Genomic DNA, 25576 nt, shown 5'->3' on the forward strand with positions numbered 1-25576 from the left:
GTATTCTATCGTCCACTTCTGCATGTGTTGGGTTGTGGGAAAGCAGCCACAGTGACGGCCAAAGAAGAATTTCCTCATGGGAAATTAAAGTTTATTTCTTTCTTTTGCTGTTGTTGGTACTGGGATCTCCTTCATATTGATAGTGTTTCATTGCAGCTCTCAAAATATTTTCATGTTTTCAGGTTCAACTGCACGTTACAGGATATTTTCTTCACAATATCTATGATAAACCCGTGATGAAGCCGATGGCGCAGAGTTCAAACCGAGCTCCATCCGCGGCTCAGTTGTTGTTTTCGCGGCTGCACAAACCCGGGAAGCCGGAGCTCCGGGTGGCAGCCGGGGTCAGCGATGGTGCCGGACGCGCAAAAATGCACGACCGGTGCTCGGCCTGCTGAGCGTCGAGCCGCCGCCTCGTGATCTTGGTGCGCGCCGGGCTCACATTACGCCGGTCGTGCTGTCAGAGGTCCGCCTCGCCGCTAAAGGAGGAGGGGGTGGAACCCGACGCCGCCGGACACGGCTTTGCTTCCAGAGCGGTTTGTGTCGCAGGAGCCGGAGCCAGAGCCGGAGCAGGAACCAGAGCCGGAGCCGGAACCAGAGCCGGAACCAGAGCCGGAGCCAGAGCCGGAGCCAGAGCCGGAGCCGGAGCCGGCGGCCAAGGGCAGGATTCACGTTCGCGGTGAACCCGACGGGGAATTCACCCACACGCCACAAATATCACTGTGGAGAGGCGCCGAAGGTGCTGAAACATCCCTCTTCACCAAGCACTACCCTACTGATCACACTGAGCCCTCAAACCCCCCGGTTAAAAAAAATGAACGATGAAATGAATGTACTACGGCTCTGAGACGGATACTTGGTTAAGTGGTCACTTCTGACTTCCGACTACCGGTACTTTGGATCTTCGGTGCCTGAATTGCACCTTCTGTAAGTCTCTTTGGATAAAAGCGTCTGCCAAATGACTGGAATGTAATTTAAACTGTAAAGGCTGGTCGTCCTCTGAGACGCCGACCCTGAGCTGAGGTGGCCTTTCATCGGACTGCCGGGGGCCACGAACCACCGACCCCGGCCTCACGCTTCACTGGGATCCAGGAGGAACCAGCTGCAAGTACACCAGCCCAATTCCTTCCCAGTATGTCTGGGCCAGAGGAGAGCGCAGAAACATCTCTCCAACCACCCAAAGTCATCACCATTCAACGGAGAAGATTCCAGAAACCGCAGATTTGTACAATCCTGATTATTCAGAGCCCCGACCGCGATCGGTATAAACATTCCGGATCGGGGATTCGGGCCGTGATGACGGGGGCAGAACGTCCGGTATCCACGGGAACTGCGGCCGAGCGTTCTGCCGACCGGGATGGGGAACTCCGGTGCGAATGGATCAGAAGATCGTGGCTTTTCTATTCACGGTAGAGATTAGCGTTTCACCCGGTCGACGCTAGCGGAGAACACGCCGACCCTGATCCTGAAGAACCAGGTGCTGCCCGACAGGAGCTCCAGCCGGCGTGCAAACCTGGAACTGCAGATGGAACACGCCTTTCCAGACCAGAGGCGCCGATCATTGAGCCTCGGGACAAAACCTCAGTAGCGCCGATTTCTATCCAGCAAAATATAAATAATGCAAGAGTCGACTAGCTTTGCATTTTGTGAGGCGGTGAAGCCCCGAGCTCCACCGAGGCAGCCCCGGGAGCCGGCCAATCACAGGGCCTCATACGGCCTCATGCAACCATCCAGCTTCTCATTCATACGTCGGGGCCTCCGGTGAAGCTCCTGCATGTGTTTGGACTGAGGGAGGAGCCCGGAGAACCCTGAGGAACCCTAAAGAGAGCGGAGAACATGGAGGCTCCGCCCAGAGAGGCCCCTGGGGGGATCCAACCGTGGACCTTCTGGCTGCCGAGCGGAGGTCCTACCCACTGCTCCACGGCACCGCCCCGGGTCCACTCTCCAAACTATTTGGTTTCTAATCTGCTGTTGATTTAAGTCTGGTGAACCTCACCAAGTGGGAATGTCCTCGGAGGCCGGGTTCCTCAAAGAGACGTGACCGAGCAGATCCCTGGCACCAGATGGTTTCATGAAAAACATGTTTGTTCCCACAAAGAACCGCAGATGAAAAGCCCGGCATGAGCCTGAGGAGAGCGGGGATGCAGAGCTCATCGGGTCCCATGTGAGGAGACCTCCCATTCTCCAAGGTCCTGGACGGACGTCCTTCGCCACGGACCAGTATCTTCACGGCTCGATGTGGCCGACCGACACCTCCGAACAGAAGATGCACGTGAAAGCGCCCGTGACGGAGATGAGACACATTCACCTTCGTCCCGGCGTGCGATGGACCCGGGCCAGAAGGTGCCCCAACAGAGGACGTCCACAGCGGGTCGTCTTGTGGAAGCCGAAGAAAAGTGGGTGCCGGAGCTCCGGCCCGGGAAGCCTCGTGCACACAGTGGTGACGCCACGACACAGGGAAAAAACACAAAACCTCACACTTCAGCAGATGTTCCTGCTTCTCCTTGAACACACACATGATCCTGGAGGTGCCTCCATGAAGACCTCTCCATCAGTCACCGTCCTCCTCCCCCTCCACTCTTCACTCCAGTTCTATAAACACACACACACACACGCACACGCACACGCACACACTTGAAGTCATTTAGCTCGCTCATCTCCTCAGCCTACATCTTCCACCAATATTTGCCTGCTCCAGGCCTTCACTGCAGCTCCACAGCCTCCAGACTGGTGGAAGTTCTCCCTCATTACTTGGATGAAAGCCCAGGATTCACAGCAGCTCCAGCATCCAACCAGACCTCCTGGAAAAAGATCCGGTCGTCCGCCGGAGATTTGGAGGAGCGTTGAGACCATGGAGGTGTTGGTTTGGCTCCTGGGAGCCGGAGCTGCAGGACTCACCGTTTCATCCCCTGCGGGACATCATGAACCCCTGCACCACCGTGCACCACCGTGCACCACCGTTCGAGGGTCGGCCCTTCCTCTCACGGAGCAGAAGCCGTGCGGAGACGTGCCCGGTTACCCGTCCTCTGGTCTTCTCAGAGGCTAAGCTAACGTAGCGACCAGTGATTCATCAAGATGTGAACACAGGAATGGATCTGGCGTCCTGAATATTAATATAGAACCATACAACTATCTGGACAACATGACCGGCGCTGAAGATAATACATGTCTTGTTTCCCGGCAGAGTAGAAGGGACGTGCCGGCCCGGAGCTCCAGTGTGGGCCTCCACTGGTACCTCCAGGAGGAGCTACGAGGGCCATGACTAGGAACATAGCTTCCAAGAGTCGTACCACTGTTGCAGGGCAACAGACTGCCGTTCCACAAGGAAAGGATTGGTGTTGCCGCCCTAAAAGGAGGTCAGATGATTGCTTGGTTCCCCTCGGGGCCCATAAAGCATCTGCGGGGCGCCTGCGGGGAGCGTGGCGGCTCGGGGTCAGCCACGCTTCAGGAGGCAGGATTGCAAAGGCAAAAGGACGCCGAGCAGCTCCTCGCTCCGCAGGGCCTCCTCAGGAAAGTAATGTACGACGTCATGTTCTGAACACAGTCGGCGTGCCGGACAGACTCGGGCTCGGACGCCGCCGGCCGGAGCGCCGCCATCCAGGGACCCGTGGACGAGCATTCCAGGGGGAACCTGCTCTCAGCGAGTTGTTCAGGTCTGCAGATGTGACCTTCAGACCGAAGCCCGGCCTGACCAATGGCGAGGCAGGCAGGAGGACCACTGGGCGAGCGCCTCCTCCAACCTCCCTGCGGCCTCAACCTTCTGCCCATGACCTTCTGTCCCCTCCTGGTCCTCCAGGGGAGCAGGAGACTCCTGACCCCGAGCCCGGACATCTTCTGATGAACGACCTCCAAGGTCAGCTCTCTGATTGGTGTCCATGCCGACCCCTCGTCTCCTCAGCGCCAGACCAACCCCCCCCTTGCACACACACACACACACACACACACACACACACACACACACACACACACACACACACACACACAAACACACACACACACACACACACACATAGATATTACCACGACAACGGATAGATGGACGTCGCTGCAGTTCCCGTGAGGAGGATGGAGTACGGAGGAGGATGGAGTCTGGGCGTGGGGCAGGACATAGCACGGCGAGTCATCTGTCACAGAGGGCCTTCTAGCAGGCCGGGTGTCACCACCTCATGTTCAGACAAGCCTGATGGATGAACGTTACCGGGACGCGCGGCGGAGGGCGATTTCACCGGAGATCGGCTTCTCCTCCACCGCCGATTCATCTCCGTGCACTCCGTCCTGCTCCTGCAGCCTGACACATGTGGAGCGGGGGGGCGTGACCTCCAAAGGAGTCCGGTGACCCCAGTTGGGGGGGGGGGGTCAGGGCGGAAGGCCAGGAGACCCGATCATTCCTCGGGTCCACAGAGAAATCACTCTAATGCCTTGCACATGAGCTGTTTTATCGGCTGGTAAAGGAAGGAGGAGGCGGGATCCGGAGATACAGAGCCTTCAGGGCGAGCGGAGGACGGACGGAGCAAGGCTGGACGACACCTGGAGGACCTGCGTCCTGAACTATACCATAAATACAAAAAACTACATCCAATATGTCCAAAACTATACCATAAATACAAGAAACTACATCAAATATGCTTAAAACTACATCACAAATATAAGAAACTACATCAAATATGCTTAAAACTACATCACAAATATAAGAAACTACATCCAGTATGTCCAAAACTACATTGTACATAAAAAACTACATCTAATGTCTGAAATTACATTATACATATATGAAACTATGCTATACGTGTAAAGTATGTCATACATGTATGAAGGTGCCTCCACCGTGTCCATGTCCCTGATGGAAGAGGATCTGCAGCACACGCGCACACACACACACACACACACACACACACACACACACACACACACACACACACACACACACACACACACACACACACACACACGCGCGCCTGCTGGGAGCTTTCAGATGTTTGCTTTACCAAATGTCTCCAGGACTGTCCTGCTGAAGACTCAAAGAGGACGGCAGTGTGTGTGTGTGTGACCTGCTTCTCGCTCCACACAAAGAGCACCTGGGCCGGTCCGAGGCGCAGGCTGACGGACGGACGGACCCACGTGTTGTGCGTGGACAGGACATGTGGTGGCGTGAGGTGTCAATTTTGTGTGTGTGTGGGTCTGTGTGTGTGTGTGTGTGTGTGTGTGTGTGTGTGTGTGTGGAGAAGAGTGAAAAGACTCCGTAGATCGGACCCGATGAATGACTGCAAGCCCACTCCCCGTGGAGGTGTGTGTGTGTGTGTGTTTGGTCCTACCTGTCATCGTAGCAGAAGTCTGCGTCCAGCGTGTTGAGATAGAGCCCCACGGCCACGGCGGTGCACGCCAGCTCCGTGATCATGTCTCCGCGGCGGGAAGGCTGGACGGCGGCGGGGTAGAAATCAGCGTGTTCCCGCGGGCGTCCCCCGCCCCCCCCGGTCCCCTCCCCGCCCCACGCCGGCCCGGTCCCCCGCGGTAATCCGCCGCGGGTTCCGCCGCTCGGCGGCGCAGCGCTTCCGTCGCGGCGCGGAAGGCCGGTCGGCGCTCCCCATGCTCCCCGCGGCCGTGGGTCGCGGCTGGCGGGCTTCGCTCCGTCCGGCTCCGCGCTCCCGGTGTGCGAGGCGCTCCGGCGGACACGCGGAGGCGCGGCCGGACGCATGTGGGGCTGCCAGACGGCCTGCGCATGCGCAATGCGACCCGCGCCGGCAGTGACGGAGGACACCGTTGTTCTGCAGGAGCGGAGCGGCGGGGGGGGCGGGATGGACGGGCGGGGGGTGCAGAGGCGGGATGGACGGACCGGTGCGCCGAGCCAGGAAGCAGCAGAAACATCTTCACCCTGCGGTGAGGAACAATAACAAGGACGTGACGACTGAAGCGTCACCTGTAAATCACAGCAAAGCATTTGTGACCCGCCGTTACCCTCAATGTTTCCTCAGCCAATCACCTGCCTCCGTCCCAGCCTCAGCCAATCATCCGATTCTGTCCCAGCCTCAGCCAATCACCTGCCTCCGTCCCAGCCTCAGCCAATCATCCGATTCTGTCCCAGCCTCAGCCAATCACCTGCCTCTGTCCCAGCCTCAGCCAATCACCTGCCTCTGTCCCAGCCCCAGCCAATCACGCGCCTCCATCCCAGCCTCAGCCAATCACCCGCCTCCGTCCCACCCTCAGCCAATCACCTGCCTCCGTCCCAGCCTCAGCCAATCATGCGCCTCCATCCCAGCCTCAGCCAATCACCCGCCTCCATCCCAGCCTCAGCCGAGTCGGGATGAACGTCGAGGCGGTGAGATACTGACTTCTGGATCCACGAGCCGCCGAGATGTTTCCGTCGGACAGAACCTCCAGGACACGCTGAGGGACGACCTTTCACCCCCTGCTGGTCTGATGTCCAACCAACACATGGACGGAGAAACATTCCTGAAGAGAAGTTTCTCAGGAACCCTCTGAGACCCGGTCACACCGGTGATTGGACCGCAGGACGGTCGACCCTGGACCGGAGTCACAGCCGTCCAGCCGTCACACGATCTACCACCCCTTCCTCTTCTAAGCAGGATGGACGACGCTCCCTCTGCCTCCAAGTCCACCGCTGGTCCTCCTGCCTCCTGTGCAGGACCAGGACCTTCTGGGGTCATGCTGCCATTCTGTCTCTGGGAGGACCGCGGGCCTTCCACCGTGTCCTGTAGACGCTGGGATGCACCGTCCTCGGCTGTAAGGGACACCTGAGGAACCCTGAGGCCAGAGCGGACCCACGAGAGGTGAAACATCTCAACATCTGCAGACCAACCAAAGCCTGGATCAATGTCGGGACCCTGCGGGTCTTCAGAAGCTTTGGATCTTCTAAAGGTGCAGAGCGGACGGAGCGGCCCGGAATAAAAACGATGTGGATGCGTTTGTGCCGCGGGTGTTCGGCGACACCTCATCGCCCCGGAGACGCCGGCTTCAGGCGTTCTTCTGACACCTCCAGTAGCATCGGGTTCCGAAGGCAACAGCCGTCTCCTCCGAAACGGAGTAGAAGAACCGGAGCGTCACTGGTAGCACTTTGTGTCTTCACATCTGCTAATGCGTCTTCTAGCCGTCCCGCCGTGGACAAAGGTGACCTCTGTGTTCCTGGAAGTGATTGCATCCCTGCTGGCGTGTCTGCCTTTCATCACACGTGTCTGCAGCCCATGTGTCTGCAAACATGGACGAGCAGCTGATATATGAGATGACCAAGGCCAGAGTGAGACGGGAGGACGGCTCGGAGAAGCTTCTGGGTTCTACCTTCCTGTTTCTTTAACCTTCCTCCCCTGCTTCGCCAGACGATCGGCTTTCCAGACGCGCTCGGCTCCGAGGGAACCGGAGTCTCCAGAAGATCTCGCAGAGGCTCCGGCCCCCGGGGACCCACTGCAGAACAAGTGGTTTCTCAAGACGGCCGCGGCTGCTCAAAGCTCAGACAGATGGTTTGGGGGTCTGGAGAACCCACAGGGAAACGCGGAGCTTCCACTGTTCGGTGGTTCCGATTCCGAGCGGAGAAGTTTTGGGACGAGAGCCGGGAATCAGGTGGAATCCGATCATCCGCCCGGAGGAGGCTCGTGGCTTCCAGACTCTCGGCTCCTCCGGGGCGGCGGAGCTTCTCGGTGACGGCGGGGCATCAAAGAGGAACACCGGCAGAACCCGAGACACCGCCGGTGAAGTGAAAAGAGCACGTGGAGGCGGGAGGCCGCAGCTCCTCCGGGTTTGATTTGCGACCCTGACGTCCGCCGCCGCCGCCGCCCGGCGCTCGGCATCAACCCCCGGGACGCGACAGCTGTACAAATATTGTGCCAGGTGTTCTCGCAGAATCAGGTTGGCCTTCCGCCGGGCCGGACGCTCAGCGGCAGGCCCGTCCCCGTTGGTCCTTGACGGCCTCACCGTGAATCCTCATCTCCGGACGTTCCTCACGGATGTCATCTGCGTGGAAGTGACCGGTTAACGGCCCGCGGCGGCTCCCGCCAAGCAATGCCCATATTTATAAGTGAGCGCGGATCACCGAAAGAGACGGGCGACGGCCCGGCCTGGTTTTCAGTCTTTGAACCGACTGAAACAGCAGTCTGGCAAAGAGCAGCTCGGTCGGGTGGCGACGCCGCTCCCTCGGCGGCGCCCCGCAGAGCTCGGACATCGCCGCACGGGGCGGCGGCCAAATAACGCCAGATACCAATGAAGAGCCCAAACATGGGGCCGTGTTATTTAAGACACCCGCTCTGACGCCAGTATTATTAGTTTTCCGGTCACAGGATTAAATGCGGTCATTAGATTCAAGGTCTCTCTCTGACAGCGAGCTCATCTGCGCTCCGGGGCTCATCTCCGGGGACCCTCCGACCTCCCAGCCCGGGCAGGGAGCTCAAAGAGCCGTTGTGAAGATGCAACATGGAGAACAGCCCGCTGGCAGCTGCTCGTCGCCTGCTGAACGCAGGTCTGGAAGTAAAGTACACGATGAGTACGGCGCCGCGAAGGAGTTTCATCTTACACTTCGCCCTCCCGCCTCGGCCCTCTGGCGTGGAAAGTATCAGCGGTGCCCCGGCAGGTCCGGGAAGGTCCAGGAAGGTCATCTGAGTGAGGACGAAGCCTAGCGTTTGCTCGCCGGCGCTCAGGCAGCGAGCTAGCGGGACACTGTGAGTCTGCACGCCAGCACGCCAGCACGCCAGCACGCCAGCACGCCAGCACGCCAGCACGCCGCAGACGCTGCTCGAAGGGCTTTGAGGCTGGAGTCCAGCAGCAGACAACTCTTAGGATTCGCTGCTGCCCAAGAAACCGGCCTGAGCGCGTCTATCTGGGACGTCTTCGCAGGTGGAACACGGTTCCCGGCCTCTTCTCTCCAGCGTCTGCGGACGCCGGGTCTCAGCTGACTCCCGAGCTACAAGCCGGGTGTTTTCCGGAACACGTGTGATGTGGATTTATGGCGCCCTGGCTTCGATGGGATATATAGATATCATCGATGTCACGCCGAATGCTGAAATATGCGTATCACATCTGTTCAGATTTTCCAGCCGTAACCCTGCGGTCGAGGCCCGCGAGCGGATTGAAGACGAGCATACCGAACCCCGCCTCAGCGCATAAAGGCCCCACAATTTATTCTACGGAATAGAAATACGGCCTGTTCCTCGGCTCCTCCCCCTGCCGGCGCGTTGTTTATGTGCCGGAGTGATATCTGCGGCGCGGGAGGATAAACAACCCCGAGCTCCGGCAGACTTATCATCACATGGATCGCATTGGCCGGCGTCCCTCCTGCGCTCCTCGGGGCAGATCTTCCCCCGGGACTCCACGCTACTCTTTGATTGCACGACCTTATAAGGGCGTTCCATCTGACGCGCAATCACACGAGTAATTAGCCGTATAGGCTCACGGCTCCTACGCGTCTCATCACGGCCATCGGGAACAAAGAGGGAATGTTGCGTTTGGCAGCGAGAGCCGGGGAGGTCGAGTCGCCGGCCGCTTTCAATTTAGCGGCACCGTCGCTTTCTGTCCGAATGGGACGTCGGCTCCGGTTCGTCTGACATTTCTGCCGAACGGGTTCTGTCACGGCACAGGAAACGTTTAAATCCCAATCAGCGGGTCACAAAAACACACTTTAAGGGCGAGTCCAGATTTAAGAGAAGATCACGAGCGTCACATGGATTCTCTGCGTAACGGCTGTCAGCTCAGTTCGGAGGAAACGCAGCTTCGTTTCAGTGCCATTTCCTCCTCCTTTATCATCCCGTTTGTCCAAAAGCCGGGGCGGCGGGATTAAACACACCGTCTACCGTGTTGCCGAGGTCTTATCTCCTCACCGACAGCCAGCTTTTTGATAGAGCCATTCTACAGCCGGACGCAGAGACGTTCATCTTTCAGCAGGCGGACCGCCGTCATGCCACATTTTTGTCCGGAGAAAGGACCGGGACGGAGACGAAGCGCTTCGCTTTTTTCTCCGACAGCCGGGGATCGAAGCGCCAACCTTCCCGTTGGAGGGGAACTGAGACCCGACCACATCCGTGGAACCTCGTCACCTGTCCGCCAAATTTACCCAAACACCTGCTGTGTAGTGGCGCGCCGCTGTCAGTACCCAAACACCTGACTGGAACCGGTGTTTGCTAACTTCTACATTAACTTCTACGACATTTCAGATCTGTCCATGTTTGGCGCAGGATCTGTATCCAGACTGGATGACTTGGTATTTGTAAATCTAAAGGTGTTTGGTGGTATGTCAGGCCCCTGCTGCTCGCAGCCTCCGCCTCCAGGGTCGGGGGTGTTTCTGGCCGCGTGGCGAGCGAACCCGCGGCCACGATTCTGTTCATCGTCACTAAGAGCCGGGTTATGGCGGCCGACACTCGGATTAGTTTCCAATGCAGGTTCTCCTGCCGTCCTGTGTGATCGCGCCGGTATTCCTTCCCCGCGCTGGAATGATCTCACTTAACGGCCGGCAATTTATTCGCATAATTTGTCCAATTTTGCAGGAATTAAAGTGTTTTGGCGGAGGGGCTGCGAGGGAGCGGGACCGTGTTGCACGGGCGGCGCTCGCCCTTTGAACGGTGCACGTTCCCTTCGGTCGGGGCCGGAGGGGCCGCGGGGCGGCCGGACATCCCTGTCAGAGAGCCGGAGGTGAGGGAGGAAGGCGGCCAGGAAGGTCAGCCGCAGGAGGAGAGTGTGTCTGACGGCAAGAGCGGCGGAGAATCACGACCAGGGGGACGAATTCAAGTAACCGCAGAAGGCTTGTGGATCCCCGACTCCTGAGCGCAGGCAGAAGGTACGTCACTGTCACCGTCACCGTCACGTCAACGTCACATCAACGTCACCGCCCCGTCAGCAGAGGGCCGAATGACAAACCCCGACATTCCAGAGGGGGAAGCAACAGCGGGAACGTCAGCCGCCTGGAAGTTCTGCTCCTGAAGCCGGGCTGAGTGGACATCAACCGGACCTCATGCCGTCCACCGGCGGGAACATCTCGCGGCAGCCATCGACACAAAGAACATCTGGGGCCCCTGCCGGGGCCCGTCTGAAGATTTCTCTGGGAACATCCTGGTGACTCTGCCGGCATTTTCTGAATGGAGCTGAGATTCAGCAAACCGCTAACATTTACAATCGAAACCCTTCCGGCGTGGCAGCGACACCCTGGTCCTGAGTGATATTGACCTTCGCTCCCTCACGCTTCATAGTTTCCACTCTGTTTTCCCCGAGGTTTCCACGACTCGCTCTCGCTCCGGTTTAGACCTTCCATCCGCCCGGAAGAACCTGGTCCCCCGAGGTTCTTCCCTCCCTTCCACACTGAGGTGGAACCCCTGACCTCACCATCTCTGGTCTTCAACATGCGGGACCTGCTGACACACGTGTTACTCTGCCCTTTTCTTCTGCTGCGCTTCCATGGGTTCGAGGACGTACCTAAAGCTGACGCCGGGTGGACGGCATCCTTCCGCCGGGACTGACTTCCCGCTTCCAGCTGGGGAAGTCAACCCTTAACCTTCTCGCTCCGGTTTCTGTTTGTCCCCTCCTGCAAACCACTCCTTAGCAACCGCCGTCACGCCGTCCGGCACGTCCGCACGATGAGTAGATGCTGCTCGTGCCGAGAGATAATTCAGGCCTGATTACAAGTGAAGACAACAGACAACTGGAAGCCAGATGATGTTCGCCGTCTTTCAGGATGGAGTTCTGCTCCAAGAACGCCGGAGGACGGAAACCCGGAGCATATGTTTTGCGGCGGGGGGAGGGCCTTCACGTCCATCTGGAGGAGACGCGACCTGCAGAGGAGTCCTCTGGAGCCGCTGCGATCCCAAAGCTTTTTTTCTGCAAGCAAGCAAGAAGTGACTCACGTCCGGAAAGCGCTCGGGTCCAGAAGATCGGCCGGGACGAGGGATCCATCTTTGCCAGCAAGCTTTTGGCCATTATCTTTTCCTCGTGAATCGGCGCTTCGCTTGACTTTGTGTTCACTGTTTAAGGCTCCGCCGCGGCGTCCCTCTGAGGAACGGGCCAAACTCTGCAGGCTGGACCCAAACCTTCTCAGCGTCGCCTCAGGAGCCGGAGCTCCGGGGCCTCAGAGAGCCGAAGGCCGATTCCGGCCGGGGAAAGAGGACATGAAGCTGCAGAAGAGAAGAAGATGCAGAGAACAGGCTTCCATGAGCCGCTGGCTTCACCGCAGAGACCCTGAAGATTGACAAGATTGAGAAGTTATCCCTCTAACGTCGGCCCTTCACACAGAAGGACTCTCCCGGAGCGCTGTGACCGACGCCAACAATCAACAACAGGAACGAACCGCCAGCAGTTTCAGCGGCCATGAAGGATCCTCCCCTCCTCGCGTTGGGAAACCTTCCTTCTGCTCGCCGGCTCGCTCCTTATTTATTCTTTGACCGAATTTGATTGGAAATGAGCGAAGGGGTCTCGCTCTTCCTCTTTGAAGACACTGCCGAGCCGGCGTTTCCTCAGGTCTTCAGATTTCTTACCAATTAAACGTCTGGCCTTTTGAAAAAAATGACCGAAGCCAATTTCAACACGTTGAATTATTACTTTTAAACCGTCCTAATCGGAAATGTCCTGGCTAGCAGCACAGCTACTGGGAGGTCTGCGTATCGATCCCTGTCCGCACAGGGACGCGTCCGCCGACGCCACGGTCATCGCTCCGCCTCCGCCGGTGTGCCAACGGGTGAATGTGAGAAACCAGGTGAGATAGATTGACAAGAAGATGCGCCGTGTCACGTTTGTGTCGGGAGCCGCCAAAGGACCCTCGGCGCACGGTTTTCCCCCTCGCTTCCTGCAGAATCAGTGTTTCCCGAAGCGCCGATACCTCGGCCCTCGGCCTCCCAGGAGGATTCGTGGCGTCCTCCTGGGAGGATCTGTGGCGTCCTCCCAGGAGGAGGCGAAGGACCTCCGTGGAGAGCAAAGACTCGGTCTGAACGCACGGACCGGGACGCAGAATTTCTCATCGACAAGACACGGATCGGTTTCCTGGGTTTGAAAAGCTTGGCGCTCCCCCGTGACTCATTCCTGCACGAGCACATGCGGGCGATAAATATTTCTGACGAGCCGCCGAGAGACAAGCGAGCAATCAAGCCTGTTTTGGGACTCGCCGCCCGTTTCCAACCAGTAATCAATCTCTCTGTGATTGCATTAATATTTATAAACATTCCATATTAATGGCTGCCGGTGTCGTGTATCAGCTCTGGCCAGAGGCCGCAAACCCCGGCGCTCGCACAACACACTCGCAAAACGCACAACGGCGAAAAACCAACGGTCGGCCTCCGGGAGCCGGCGGGAGGGAGCGTCTGCTCTTGGGAACGCCTGACCGTAACGTCTGGCCGTCAAACTCGGCGGACGGCGCTGTTTTGGAGAGTGTGACGGTCCGGCGGCTCGCCGAGACGACTCACTGCGCCGGCTCAGTGAGCGCCTCGCTGAGAGCCGCTTCCGGTCTGGACCGAAGAAACCGCAGCCTGTTTTTCTATGTAGGCAAAGAAACATATTCAATTCCGGCGAGCAAAAACGATTTCTTGAAAAGCCCCTGGGCGGCACCGCTCGATACAGAAGGGAAAAAGTAAAAGAAAAAGAAAAAAAAACAAACTTCTCTGACGCATGAAATACGCATGAAACTGGAACACGGGCCTCCCGAGTCTCCCTCCGTGGCAAACCCTGCCCGAGGAACTCCTGTTTCTCCGGGACGGTGAAAACTCAACGCCACCTGTCAGGACTCGAACCGGCGGGTCTTTATATTTGCAGATCAGACCGGCCTGACGGCAGGAGGCAGATGTTTCACACATTTGGAGCCCCAGAAGAAAGGCCTCCTTGTAACAGTTGTTATTCTGCGGACCTTGAGGACACGGGAGTCCAGAGCCCCGGGACTGAGCGCACGTCCGGGTACGTAGGACTTCACCAGGTCTGACGGGGAAGACGGTGACCATTTTGAAGGTGAGGAGCAACACCTTGAAGTTCTCTCCGGCCCAGACAGGAAGCCGGTGGAGACGGGCCAACATATCTTCCCATTGAGTTCCTCCGGTAAGAACATCGGACGCTGCGTGGCAGACCTGCCAAAGGGTTTCGGACTCTCTTCTTCGGCAACCCGATAAAAAGGCGTCACGGTAAACCTGCCTCTGTCACAAATGCACGGATCGGAATCTCCGCATCTTTAACCCGCAGGGCAAAAGAAAGCGTCCTGTCCAAGAACACGCCACGGCTCCTCGCCCTGAACCTGCAGTCAATCACACTGAATCCAAAGATGGAGGAGACCCGTCCTGCAATGACTCGGCCTCGCAGTTCCAATAAGTCCGACCGTTTGCTGCCAACCGGCTCCGAGGAGCGTCCCGGTCCGACACCGAGTCTCATCCGTGGTCACCCGCGGGTGCGCCTGCGGATCTTCTGCGGATCTTCTGCAGAGCGATGAAGGTGGGATTCAGAGGGATGGAAGGTGCGGCCCCGTGGACGCAGCAGGGGACCCGGACCAGAACCCTGCGGAACCCCTGACTTCACGGCACCGGGCTCAGGGAGGGTATTGTTAAACAGAACGCTGTGAGGGCAGGCTGAGCTGACTCAGCTGGACTGTCCGTGACCGGCAGAGAAGAAGCCCATCCGAGACGACCTCCTCAAATCCCTTTGTCAATTCAGTAAGGGTTGAGGCGAGTCCGCAGTCTGTCTGCAAGTCGGCCTCCAAGTGAGGTTTCTCCGATCGGGATGAACCACTGCGGGTTCAAAGCAGGCCAGTAATCTCCTGAAGAAAGTGAGGAACAGTAAGTATTTCCAACACCGGGTCCTGATGTCCAAAGAGCTCCTGAAGGACGCGAGCCGGCAGAAGATCCAGAGGAACGGGCTGGTCCTCCGGTTCTCAAATCTTGGACCCACGGGCCAGCTCGGATGCCGAGCTTGTCCTGCAGCGGGTGAAAACTGGCGGGGTGAAGCTCCTCGCCGAGCGGAGCTCTTAGGGGACGGCCTCTGATTCTGGACGGGACGCCGGTCGGGGTGATTCGTCTGAGAGCTCTGACTCTTTGCGACGGTCGAAGCCTCCAGAGATTCAGACAGACTGCAAGCCTGTGACCGCCGTCCGGACCCATCGGCACCGGAGCTGAAACGGCACATTTTCAGAGGCCGCCGCACCAGTGGAGGTATTTGTGTCAGGGGTGACTTCTGGAACGGGTCACATGTTCCCGGCGCCGCGGAAAATTGACCAAGAAGAAGGAAAAACCTCAAATAATCTGGCGAGCGTCTCTCGCTCACGACTCCAGCACATCGCCGACCGGCTGAGAGTTTAGAAAGAAAACTCGGGTGCTTCGGGTTCCTTCGCGCCGCAGCCTGCTTGGGGCTCCGTCACAGCCGGGAACACCGCGACCCAAAGAGAAGCCGCTCGTTTTCCCCTCGCGTCGCGAGAACCTGCGATTTGAAAAGTCAGACGTTCTTTCCGTTCCGCCGTCACCCTTCGGTAGGAAGTCAGGATGTGCGCTTCTTCTCCGACTGCCTGTTGAAGGGCTTGGCATGCAGCCACGGCGTGCAGCCACGGCGTGCAGCCACGGCGTGCAGCCACGGGGACTCTGACTGCCCGCCATCCTTTTCACATCCTTCCTGCGAGGGCCGGCGAGGGAAACCCCGGCGCCGCGGATCCGGCCGGGCCGAGGACCGGGAACGGAACGCCACGGACGCGCTGGCGCGAAGGCGGCCGGGCCGCCGGAAAGACGAGGAAGTGAACGAAATGTCGCGTGGGTTCGTCGCGTCCACGTTCCCGGCGAGCGCCGGTCGGATGAAGGTTCGGAGGTCGGAGCGGGAACTTCTCAGGGCCGCTGTGTCCTTCACCCGCCCGCGGCGGCAGATGCCTTCAGGACGTGTTTGTGAGCCGAACCGTCACCTGGCCGACCTCGAACATCTCGCCGGCGTCCAGGAAACCTGAGGTCTCACTACATTTGGAGGCTAGGTTTGATATTAAATCTCCACCAGTTCCACCGAGGTCCTCCTGGCCTGAAGTTGAAGTCTGTCTGATGTTCCCTCAAAGGTCCTTCAGATCTTAAGCTTTAAGTAGGTCCAGGTTCTGATCACGTCCAGTCAGGAAGTCTTCAATTCTCCTGAGCAGCCTCAGGACTCCACGGAGGAGGATCCCTGAGGAGCCGCGGTTCTCCAGGTTATCAGCCTGCACACCAAGAATCCAGAGAAGGTCAGGGGTGTGTTTGTTTGCACACGTTGCGCTGTCGACGCTTCAGGACACACACTTATCAGGGTGTGTGTGTGTGTGTGTGTGTGTGAGTGTGTGTGTCCAGCAGGGTCTCCAGCTCAGCCTCAGACATCTTGAGGTCTCAACAGGCATGCAGGCAGACCACGACCGCATCCTGGAATGTGGAGAAGGTGCTGAGGTCTGCAGATCCATGGGAGGACTCATGGATGACGGTGGGCAGCAGATCTGGCAGGAACATCGCACACTCACTGCTGGGCGCAACTCCAGCGACACAAGCGTGCACTGCCAGGAGGCCAGGAGATCCTGCCTGCTTCTCTTCACCCCCTTCCACACACACACACACACACACACACACACACACACACACACACCAGAGTATACAAATACACCCATGTTCACACCAGAGTGTACAAATACACCCATGTACACACACACCAGAGTATACAAATACACCCATGTTCACACCAGAGTGTACAAATACACCCATGTACACACACACCAGAGTATACAAATACACCCATGTTCACACCAGAGTGTACAAATACACCCATGTTCACACCAGAGTGTACAAATACACCCATGTTCACACCAGAGTGTACAAATATGTGGCTTCAGGCTCTGGAGTTGGTGGAGGAGAGGCTCGGCCTCCTGAAGCGTCCTGAGGACCAGGCGGCCGCCGTGGGTGCTTGTGGAATGTTGTGTTTCTGCAAGCTCACATCAGAGGTCCCACTCAGCGACACACACCACACCACAATCAGGCCACGCACGCACACACGCACACACACACACACACACACACACACACCACCATCATCCACAGCCCCCGAGCAGCATCTGAGCTACGAGGTGCCTCCAGCGCTGACAAACTGCCTTTTAAACTCACCGTCTCCTCCCAGGAAGGTTGTCCGGCACTAATATGTTTGCTTTGGAAGGAGAACGAACGCCGCCGTCAGGAGATAAACTCTGAGGGCGAAGAGAGAGACGGCGGCAACCTTGGCGACACCGTCCATCGTCCCAGATAAGGGATCTCCATCTGCGCCTCCATCCAGGACCGCAGGCCAGAACCAGGACCTCCGGGGTCGCCTTCTGTCAGACCGTGAGAGTGAACTTCTCTGACGATCACGACGGCAGTAGAATGAAGAAATGGAAATGTGTGTCTACAAGACAGGAAGTAGAAAACCTTCGTCCTCAAATCGGACCATTAATTGTCGATATTACTTGTGACAACGCGGTTGGCTGCAGATGCCGTCAAGGCGCGGACTCCCAGCCAATCGGCTGCCTCGTCTGACTCCCGGCCAATCGGCTGCCTCATCTGACTCACAGCCAATCGGCTGCCTCTGTCCGACTCCCAGCCAATCGGCTGACTCGTCTGACTCACAGCCAATCGGCTGCCTCCGTGCGCCTCTGGCCCTCCAGCCTGGAAACCCTGCGCTCAGATGTCGTCGGCATCAGACCGACTTTGTCTCCACAACTCCGATGGTGGCGTCTCACTTGTGTTGGTGAAAGATCTTCGGGAGCCTCTCGTCACGTCTGGTTCAGGTCCGTGGAGGTTTCTTGTCGCGCGTGGACCGAGCCTCTGGACCGAGGCGCCTCCTCCTCTCGGCCGCTGGAGGGGAGCTCTGAGAAGGACCTCCCGGTCCAGGAGGAGACCCGGGACATGGCTGAGGACCAGGCATGGTGGTTGGAGATCAAGATCTGCTCTGGAACGCAGGACTTGGTCTGGTGGGAGCACTGGACACACCGACGCACACACACACACACACACACACACACACACACACCCTTGACGACTGTGCGTGAACGCGCACATTCCCTTGGTGAAGAGACTCTCCGCAGGTAAAGGGCGCCCCCTGGCGGCCGGAGGCGGTACTGCGACGGCAGTTGTGATTGGAGCGTTTTTGTGACGTCACTGCGTGTGGACGGAACATATCAATGGGAAAATAAGTTAGAGTTCACATCGAAATAAGGTAATTCCCAACAAATAAAGACATGAATGGTGCCATTGGAAGACACTGAGTGAGCAAAAGTGTCCTTTTGTTCACTGTAGTAAAAAGTACTTCTTTTCAACATTTGATCATCTTTTTCCAACTAAACGCTGATTTTTTTTCTGCCCAAATTTTGTGTCTCATGACAAAGCGTCTCCGGCCGTGTTCCATTAAAATGAGTTTCTTCTTTTCTGTCTAAAATCTCCACGGAGCTGCCCTCAGTTCTACTCCATCTAACCTTTATGTGAAGTTTCTCCTGACATCAGCGTCTCTCTCGCTCCTGACCTGACCTTTGCATCTCTCGCCGGCCGACCCTCCCGCCGCCGCCGCCGCCGCCGCCGCCGCCACCTGCCGCCTGCCGCCTGCCGCCTGCCGCCTGCCGCCTCAAACAACCAACGGCCACTTTTCAAACCACAAAGCCGCTCAGTGGAAAACATGAGGCGATGAAAGCGTTTCAGAAGCTTATCTGGAACCTTATATTGTAGTGTTTTAGTCAAAGAATCGCCTGTTAAAATTTACCCACGGAAACGCATCACGTGACAACGAAGGGAAGTCCAACTCTGACACCCCCTGCATGCAATCTATCACACACCCCGTGACTCAGTCCAAGGTGCGGCCTGGCGTCCCAAGTTGCTCAATTCAAGAGTGTGATGAGGAAGTGACCCGACCATCAGGGCGAAGCAATAAAATGAGCCCCACTGGCCAGAACCTCCTCTCCCGCACATTCAGCTGGTCGGCCCCAGCGCGTGTCCGGAGAGGCTGAACCATCCTCTCGGGGTGACATTTATTGAGATGAGAACAACTTTATTAATTCCGAAGGAAATTGTTGTGCCAGAGTTTCGAGTAAAAAACATAACAGTAATAGATAATAGTAGAAAGGAGGAAGAATAAGAAATACAATGAAATAGGAATGGTCTTAACTGTCAGCTGTAACTACAAAGATTGAAGATTCCCTGTGGCTGAGAGAAGAGGAATTAAAAAGTCTGATAGCCTCAAGTAGGAAAGACCTCCTGCGGCGTTCAGTGGAGCTCTTTGGTGGTATCAGTCTATGACTGAAAGAGCTCCGACAGGACATCAACGTGGCATGCAGGGCAGCATTTATTCTGACCCGGAAATCTCATATGCGTATGTCTGGACTTTAAATAAACCATTCATTGCTGAATCAGTTCCTGACCACTGTGACGTCTTTCCCCGAATTAAATCTGAACACACCTGGTTAAAGAGTTGTAAAAAAAAGCAGGCTCTCGAAGGAAAGCTCACGGTATTCAACAGAATACAGTCATTCACAGACACTTTTATCCATGCGACTTACAGCCGGAGTTAGAACCCAGGACCTCACACATGGGAAGCCTGCTCTCTGCCACTGGTCCTGAGTGCCTTCCCTGCCCTTCTTGCACCTCAGGGTTCTCAAAGGACTTCTTGGTCCACATGAAGCCTCAAAAGGAGCTTTGCAGTGCGCCCCTCCGAGGCCCCGCCCCTCCGGGGCCCCGCCCCTCGGTGGCCCCGCCCATTGGAGGCCCCGCCCCCTCGGAGGGCCCGCCCCCTGGATGACTCATCATAGCAGGAAGCAGGAAGGCCGCGGCGCGGGAGGAGAGCCGACGCGTCTCCAAACCTCCCTTCAGCCAGGATTCGCCTCCACCGGGATCCGCCCTGCGTTTCCTGACGGCCGCCTTCATCCAGGTCTCCTCCGGTACGTCGATAAAGTATTTCTGCTCCTGACCCGCTGCCCACCGGCGGCTGGCAGACCGAGGGCGGACGGACGGACGGCGATACTGTTTACTTTCGTTTCGTGTCGGCTTGATGGACTACACTTCCCGTGATCCTTTGCGGCAACCCGGAAGACGGGCAGGTAGCCGCTAATGCTACGGAAATAGCACTAGCTGCAGTGTGTGTGTTTGTGTGTGTTTAGAGATGCGGCTCCGCGCGGTGCGGCAGTGACCGTCTCTCCCTGGTGGAGATCTTCTGAGAAGATAAACTTTATTCATTCCTCTGTCACAGCAGCGTAACGTTATAATGCCAAAAATGAAAAGAGAGACACAAGATAGCAGGACATCTGCTAATGAATAGACAGCAGCAACAACAACAACAAAGGGTGAAAATGCACCACCAGAACTGAACGACAGTAGAAACAGTGACAATAATAATGACACGAATACAATAAATCGACAAAAATAGGCAGGATGTGTGCAGGCCGGAACTAACAGGGACAAGAAGGACAGCATGTCGGGACATGACATGTGGACGGGGAGTAAAGATGAATAGGTGAGGCAGTGAATGGATGAGGTGGTGAGTGAATGGCTGAGTCAGTGAATGGATGCCTGAGGCGGTGGATGAATGGGTGAGGTAGTGAATTGGTGAGGCGGTGAAAGGCTGGGGTTGTGAACAAATGGGTGACATCGTGAGTGAATGGGGTGAGGTAGTGGATGAATGGGTGAGGTAGTGGATGAATGGGTGAGGCGGTGAGATGGTGGAAGCAGCTCAGATGCTCTCAGGCCGGTCAGAGTTGTGTCTTCTAGGGTCTGATGGCCGCGCAGGAAGGAGCGTCTGAAGGGTTGGTTCTGATGTTCAGTTATGGGCAGCTGAGCGATGAACCCGACGATTCCACACGGCTTAGGCGTTGATTTCCGGTCGGCGGTGGGAGATCATCCCCCCCGTCCCCCTTTTCGCTCGCCACGATGCGTTTAGCGTTCATCCACCGTTAGTCTGAACTCCCTCTGGTTTCGCCCGGGTCTCCAATAAGCCTGCTGGAGCCGGAGCCTCAGACTGAGGAGGCCTGTGTGCCGGTGTCCTTTCAGATCCCTCAGGAGCCGGAATGGCTTCTCGGTTTCCCCTCCAGCGGGCGGACCTGGCCTGTCCCATCTGCCTCAGCATCTTCAGGGACCCGGTGGTCCTCAAGTGCAGCCACAGCTTCTGCTCGGAGTGCCTGCAGAAGTACTGGTCCACGAATGGGCGGGACAGGAACTGCCCCCTGTGCCGGAGCAGCTCCCTGGACGACCCCGTCCCCAGCCTGACCCTCAGGAACCTGTGCGAGTCCTTCGCCGAGGAGGACGAGGGCTTCGAGGCGGCGGGCGAGCCGGGCGAGCCGGGCGAGCTGTGTCCTCTGCACGCCGAGACGCTGAAGCTCTTCTGCCGGTCGGACCAGCAGCCCATCTGCGTGGTTTGCCTCAAGTCCAAGAAACACAAGGAGCACGACTGCTGCCCGCTGGACGAGGTGCTGCCGGACGTGAAGGTTAGTGCTTCTGCACGCCATCGGTGGCGGCGGGGAGGAGGAAACGAACGAGATTGGAGCGGGGTCGTGAAAATCAGCAGAAGATCGCTCTCTTGCTTGTCTGATTTTGCGCCGTCCGATTTTTCTTCACTTTGGCGTTGAACGTTGCTCCTGCGCTTTGAGGAGACAAAGCCACGTTCACGCTGTGTGTCTCTGGATCCTCTCAGGAGCGTCTGGCGTCTGAGCTGAGCTCCCTGCGGGAGAAGAAGAACGCCTTCGACAACATTAGGGAGAACTTTGAGGCCTCGGTGTTCCACATTCAGGTGAAGCTCCATTTAAGGCGAAGCCCCAGAGGAAGCCGGCCGCTGACTTGAATCTGACCTCAGGTCCAGGCCCGATCCGTGGAGAGGAAGATGCGCGAGGAGTTCGAGAAGCTGCACTGCTTCCTGCGGGCCGAGGAGGAGGTCAGGATGGAGGCGCTGAGGAGGGAAGAGGAGGCCAAGATGGAGGCCATGAGGCAGAAGATCCAAGAGACGACGGACAAAATCGCATCTCTGTCCGAGGCCATACGAGCTCTGGAGGAGGCGGCGGCTCTGGACGGCACGGCTCTGCTGCACGTAAGTCTAGATCTTTGCTGGACCTCCCATGTTCCTCCGTCAGGTTCTCTGAGTCTTCTCTTCTCACCTCTCTTCCAGAAATGCAAAGGCACTTTGACCAGGTAAAGGCTTTATTATTATGGATTTGATGTCTCACACACACACACACACACACACACACACCCTTCCATTGATTACAAATCTGGTCTTGTAATATCTAAAGGTGTAAATGGTGAAAAAAAGAGAAGTTGACCAAACTGAGTCACTCAGCACACAGTCTTTGATTGATTGGAGGAGTGTGACTGATCAGAGGAGTGTGACTGACCGGAGGAGTGTGATTGACCGGAGGAGTGTGATTGACCGGAGGAGTGTGACTGACCGGAGGAGTGTGACTGACCGGAGGAGTGTGACTGACCGGAGGAGTGTGATTGACCGGAGGAGTGTGATTGACCGGAGGAGTGTGACTGACCGGAGGAGTGTGACTGACCGGAGGAGTGTGACTGACCGGAGGAGTGTGACTGATCGGAGGAGTGTGACTGACTGGAGGAGTGTGACTGATCGGAGGAGTGTGACTGATCGGAGGAGTGTGACTGATCGGAGGAGTGTGACTGACCGGAGGAGTGTGACTGATCGGAGGAGTGTGCCACCCTGTCTTCCTGTCTCCTGCAGAGTGTCCAGCTCACCTGCAGCTCCAGCCATGGACCCGGGATCCCTGGTAGACGTGGCAGGACACCTGGGCTCGCTGGCGTTCCACGTCTGGGAGAAGATGCGGGCGACCGTCACCTTCAGTGAGTCCCAGCACGCCGTCCACAGGACACTTGATCTTCAGCTGAGTTCAGCTCCACCGCCGCCCACCGAGAAGAACCAGGATCATAAACGTTCGAGTTGAATGGGTGGGGCAGAAATCCAAATCCAAGTAGAGCCGGTTTGCGGGTAGTTAGTGTCCATCTGTCGTCAAGACTGAAACCGTGTTTCCATCTGGTCGGTTAACACTAAAGACACTCTGTCAGAAGGTCCCAGAACATCTCCGAGGTTCAAATGTCCTCGTCCGGAGGAGTGAAGGTTCTTCAAGAAGGACACCTTCGCGTTCACCACGGAAGGCAGGCGTCTGGTGTGGACGGGCCCTGCGTCAGTGTGCGGACCTCAGACGCCCGTCTCTTGCAGGTCCACCACGGGTATCGCTAATGGACGTCTTGTCCCCCCCAGGCCCGGTGACCCTGGACCCGAACAGCGCCGCCCCCTGGCTGGTCCTGTCCGAGGACCTCCTCGGCGTCAGCGACAGCGAACACAAGCAGCGGCTGCCCGACAACCCCGAGCGCTTTGACCCCGACACGGGCGTCCTGGGCCGGCAGAGGTTCACGGCGGGCAAGCACACCTGGCAGGTGACGGTGGGGGACAACCAGGCCTGGGTGCTGGGCGTGGCCAAGGAGTCGGTGGTCCGCAAAGAGAAGGTGTCCTCGGTGCTGAAGAACGGGTACCTGGCCCTCTACTTCTACCACAAGATGTACTTTGCGGGGACGTCTCCGCTGACCAGGCTGGCGCCGAAGAAGAACCCGCGGAGGATCCGGGTGGAGCTGGACTGCGAGCGCGGCCAGGTGTGTTTCCACGACCCCGACCACGGCACGCACCTGTACACCTTCAAGCACGCCATCGCCGAGGCCGTCTACCCCTACTTCTGGGTGGGCTGCCAGCTGTGCCCCCTCAGGCTGGAGCCCTCGGAGGTGTCCGTCAAAGCCGTGGGCTTTTGATGGCCGCGCAGATCCACCGCAGGAGGTCTGCAGAACCTCCTCCCATCCAGCCTCTTCTCGCCCCCCTCGTCCAAAGCAGAGACATCCACGCGTCCATTTGCACGTCCGGTTCGGGGGCCGGGTTGGCTTCAGGGTGCCGGACCCGCGGCGAAGGTCTCGGGGTCGGGTTGCCGAGCCCCCCCCAGCAGGACCGGAGAGTCCGTGGCCCTTCAGTGGCCTTTTGGCTCCTTCTCTACTGAAGATGCCAAACATGTCTCTCAGATGATTGAAGAATAAAATGAATACGACTGCTTTCACAGCGCCGTCTGGTCTGCAGGCTTCAGAGGCACACTGGAATAACGTGTGTGTGTGTGTGTGTGTGTGTGTGTGTGTGTGTCATAAGATTAGATGTCATAACACGTGCCGTTCAGCAGGTGTTTCCTGAGACGGTCCTGTCTCTGTGATGTGAGTGCCTTCTTCACCACGTCATCCTGACACTTTTGTTTCAGCCATGTTTCTACTGGGGATGCAGCACATTTCTCATGAGGACTACATTTCAGGAACATGGTGGTGCTCACACTGTTCAGACATGTTGTGCGCTCTTCTACTAATACCTGAACTCCCTCAGCCAACATCTACCAGCCGGATGGAGACGGCAGGGAGTTGATGCTGTGAGGAGGAGGACGGGCAGCGGCAGCTCTGGTCCACAGCCTGTCCTGGCAGCAGACACAGAGTGGACACACCTCCAGAGGACTGTGCTGGGGAGGACCTGAGGTTTCACATGCAATGTTTAACACACACACTCTCCCTCAAAGGTTCTTTCTTTCTTTCTCTCTGTACTTTATCTCTCACTTCCCGGTCAGACTCCCAGCCCGCCGACACCTTCGCCTCGCCGTTGGTGGGCAGACGTGCCTCGCGTCCACAAGGAGACCCCCTCGTGCAGGACCTGCTCCGCTTCCACGTTATCACACTGATGCTCCCTTCAGCTCAAGTGAAAAGGAAAAGGAAATTTCAGGGGCTCCTTTTACTCCTAATGAAGTGTAATTATATAAATAGTAACCACATCTCAAACATACGGTTCCAAAGGTCGGCCAGGTAAATGATTGCTCCAGTCCAATAAGCAGATTGTGTTCAGCTTGAAAGGCTTATCTCTAATATCTGTTAAGTTCGGTGTGTAATGAGGTCAGAAAGATAAAAAGTGTCTTGAGATGAGGATCCCTGCAGACCCAGGAGGAGGTCTGAGATGATGTGCCTCCAGGAGGACGTCTTAAGGAGCAGCCGTGCTCAAGATACGACACTTAGAGGGAGTAAAGCAGAAATAATGTGTACTCATTACAACAACCACCTCTAGCTTGGGATGCTGCTCACCCCGGCATGTCAGCTGTGGACAGCAGGTGACCGAGGAGGTCAGCAGATCCCGAAGAAACCGCAAGTTGTTGTGAATTCCTTTACGTCCGTCTTCTGGGGATCAGCTGAGGGCTTCTGGGAGAGGAGAGAAGAGCAGAGGAGGCCCTGGACGGAAGAGGTGGAAGGACTGGTTTGGGAGCGCTTCCCATGTCCCCGTCCACCTGCTAACTGCAGAAGATGTGGTCCTCCAGACTCCGTCCAACCCTGATCTCCAGCTCTCCACAGCCCAGTGTCGAGCAGCGGTAGTCCATCACGGGGAAGGACAGCTGAGGACCTCACTGTGCTGCAAGAACTTCAATAATCTGTCTCTCTCCTTGACAAGGAAAGGAGGACTGCATTTCAGAGACAACCACAGAAACATCATGTGTCCAAGGTGAGAAGGTTCTGGAGCGGTCTGAACTGCTGCTGGACACGCTTTAAGATGACGCCATAGCTGGGATCCAGGTTCTTCACGGCGCCTGTGAGGAACACTGGCTCACGGAATACACACCGCCTTCATGTGC

General features: G+C 57.2%; 2 protein-coding genes across 3 annotated transcripts in view; one reads left to right on the plus strand and one right to left on the minus strand.

Moving 5' to 3' along the window:
* LOC147234358 (protein O-mannosyl-transferase TMTC2-like) overlaps positions 1-5442 on the minus strand; it is a 44469-nt gene extending 39027 nt beyond the window's left edge. Inside the window, exon 1 of the mRNA XM_086147337.1 lies at positions 5310-5442. Coding sequence (XP_086003463.1) covers positions 5310-5392 — 83 coding nt within the window. The 5' untranslated portion in view covers positions 5393-5442. The remainder of the gene's footprint in view (positions 1-5309) is intronic.
* A 14225-nt stretch (positions 5443-19667) lies between these two features.
* LOC147234359 (E3 ubiquitin-protein ligase TRIM35-like) lies at positions 19668-23985 on the plus strand. Of its 2 annotated transcripts, none has more exons than XM_086147343.1 (7): positions 19668-19825; positions 20931-21364; positions 21571-21666; positions 21730-21960; positions 22039-22061; positions 22609-22727; positions 23146-23985. In XM_086147343.1, exons 2-7 carry the CDS (start codon positions 20948-20950, stop codon positions 23685-23687), a joined length of 1428 nt encoding a protein of 475 aa, XP_086003469.1. In that variant the 5' UTR covers positions 19668-19825; positions 20931-20947; the 3' UTR covers positions 23688-23985. The 2 variants fall into 2 exon arrangements, with proteins under 2 accessions (XP_086003469.1, XP_086003470.1); XM_086147344.1 differs by lacking the exon at positions 19668-19825 and adding an exon at positions 19935-20397.
* Positions 23986-25576: the final 1591 nt, after the last annotated feature.

This window comes from Fistularia commersonii, chromosome 5 (assembly GCF_037954325.1).
Source record: "Fistularia commersonii isolate RoL2024-O1a breed Wild chromosome 5, RoL_Fcom_v1.0, whole genome shotgun sequence".
Classification (NCBI taxonomy): Eukaryota; Metazoa; Chordata; class Actinopteri; order Syngnathiformes; family Fistulariidae; genus Fistularia; species Fistularia commersonii.